Raw genomic sequence first — 2,558 nt, 5'->3', positions numbered from 1 at the left:
GAGGAGAGGGGAGAGGGGGGGGAAAAGAGAGAGAGAGAGAGAGGAGAGAGCGCCGGCGACGCCCCCCGCCATGTCTACTTTGGTACGCGGCTCGCCGTCGCGACGGAAAGAGAGAGACGGAGAAGGTGAAAGGGGGAAAGGGGGGGGGGGTAGAAGAGTTCGATGCCACGGGCATTTCCTCGCACTTGGCCGTGCCAGCCGCCAGCCCGCCTTTATCAAACGGCGCCTCGGAGACACATCAAGACACACGGAGCGGCGGGCGGGCGGACCAACAGACAGTGAGGAACAAGCGCGGATCCAGAAGGAGCACTCTAAATGTCTCACGGTGAAAGGCAGCACCATATTTATGGTATTATATTTTTCCCAAATTACAAACGCAATTCATCCTGCCGAATAAGGTACTGTGCAGTGAATTTGTCATAAAGTTAGCTGCACCACCATGCAACTTTTTGCGACCCACCCGCCGTTAGGCAAAGTGGACTGCTTTGTCCACCCCCACCAGAGCGGCGCTGGACCCGCCCCTGCAGAGGGACCGCAGTCGGACGGACGGACGGACGGGCAGTCGGACGCAGACAGTGTGCAGGCTGCGACAGGTAGAGGGCGGCGCTTCTCGGAAGCGGGGTCCATCAGGAGCACGGCCAGCACGGCCAGCACGGCCAGCACGCCGACGCTGCCATCAGCAGGCCGCCCGCCGATCGCGCCCTGCCGTGTCCATCGGGTCCTTTCCCACGGGATCCGCTCAACGCCCACTTTGATTGAATGCTCCGGATTGCGGTGTAGACACTGAGGGTCAGTGAGGACGCCGCCAGGGCACGGCGATGGTGGTGGTGATGGTGGTGGTGATGGTGGTGATGATGGTGGTGGTGATCGTGGTGGTGGTCGTGGTGATACCACAACGAAACGAATGGCAGTGGCAACCACTTGAGTGTCTGCACTCTAGACATCTCGCGGTGATAAGTCAGCAGATACGTAGTTTTCACCATAATGCGGAGAACCTTCACTGTGGGGCTTTTAGAGTCCGGTGTTCACCCGGCGGCGTCGTTGTCGTTCCGATACCGCGTCCGTCACACTCGGCCCGCTCGGACAAGCCAGGCAGCGTCCCGCACCGGTCTTGGGCCATTCCCATAAACCAGCCCGCAGCGCGCAGCGGTTGACAAAGTCGACGCAAGTCGACGGTCCGGAGAAGGCTAACGGACGCCGCGGAGGCCTAGGTCCAGCTCTAGCCGGCACTCGCAGCCACTCACCTAGAATGTTGAGGCTGACTCCGCTGCCCGATCTGGACAGGATATGCTGGCTCTGGCGGCTCATGCTTGGTGCGGTGGTAAGTGTATCCAGTCTTCGCTATCACTCACAAATCACTCGCGCCGCTCATGCCAATTTACACTTTGGAATGCGAACACCCGATCCTCACCATGGAATGCTCCTCCAGGAACTATAAGGATGCACACACACACACTCACACACACGTGGCCGAGGACGTGCGGACCGTGCGCGCGCGGGGAGCCAGAGCAGCGCGCCAAGGACATGACATGCTGCCTCGACGGCGGCCGGCGTCCAACTGACTGCTGACAGCCAGCCAGCCAGCAGCCAGCCAGCCCGACTCGGCAGCCCGCCCGAGCAAGCCGCCCCGCCCGCAGGCAGCCAGCACAGGGGCCCCCGCCCCGTCCCCCTCCCCCGGCCGCCGAGTCAAGTCTGTAAGCCAAGTGCACACACACACACACACACACACACACAAACACACACACACACACACACACACACATCACGCTGCAGCGGCAGCTGGAGCACATGCAGCACACCCTGCAACAGGTCCTAGGCCAGCAGCGCTTTGTGTTACCGAAACGCCCGTCTGTGTGCCAGTGTGTTTGTGTTGCCTCTTGTGTGTGAGTGTGTGTGTGTGTGTGTGTGTCTGTGTCTGTGTGTGTGCTGGGGACTGCATTAGCGGACTGGGGCGGGGTCGTCCACAAACGCGTAGCACGGAGGACCAGAAGGAACCCTCCTTGCCCTTGCCAGCCAGCCTCACCGTCCGACGGGGGGCCGCAGTCCAACGAACGAAACAAAGAGTTTTAGGACGGCACCTCTGGAAGTGGACGATAGAGTAATTTAATTTTAGGGGCAGGGGAGGGGGATTCGAACCCTCGGCGGCCGGATCAGCCGGATCCATGAGAAGGTGCCCTTACAGGGGCCCTTCAGGGTTTGACCACCACACCGGCTCTGCCGGGCGAAGAGTCTTTCAGCCGGTTGCATTTTGCGTGCCTTTCAGGCGGCTGAACCCGCACCTGGGTTTCGGGGGCACTGCGGCCGCTGCGGGCAGTGGCTCGGCCAGTGGCACGGCGGGCACGGCCAGTGCTCCGCCGCACGGTGCGATCTCTGCCGTAAAGAAACACTGTTACGCCGCGGGGCAGCGCGGGGCAGCGCGGGGCTGACGGTGATGCTATCTGTGAAGTACGGCCTGGTTTAGGGCCTGAGGCGTCCTCAGGCCTCGCTGCGGCCGGCCAGGCCGAGGGCCAGGCCCTTCGCCCCTGGGCCCTTGGGGGCCTCCAGCCTCATCGTGCACT

The 2,558-nt window shown here is 62.2% G+C and overlaps 1 protein-coding gene across 1 annotated transcript in view; it reads right to left on the bottom strand.

The window, feature by feature from the left end:
- Positions 1-1,553, bottom strand: part of LOC117641297 (protein TANC2) — a 39,310-nt gene extending 37,757 nt beyond the window's left edge. The window contains exon 1 of the mRNA XM_034378495.1: positions 1,245-1,553. Coding sequence (XP_034234386.1) covers positions 1,245-1,308 — 64 coding nt within the window. The 5' untranslated portion in view covers positions 1,309-1,553. The remainder of the gene's footprint in view (positions 1-1,244) is intronic.
- Between the last annotated feature and the right edge of the window lie 1,005 nt (positions 1,554-2,558).

Source organism: Thrips palmi, unplaced genomic scaffold (genome assembly GCF_012932325.1).
Source record: "Thrips palmi isolate BJ-2018 unplaced genomic scaffold, TpBJ-2018v1 HiC_scaffold_15, whole genome shotgun sequence".
In the NCBI taxonomy this organism is placed as follows: domain Eukaryota; kingdom Metazoa; phylum Arthropoda; class Insecta; order Thysanoptera; family Thripidae; genus Thrips; species Thrips palmi.
Note: the sequence above shows the minus strand (reverse complement) of the source record. Positions and strands in the feature narration are given on the sequence as shown.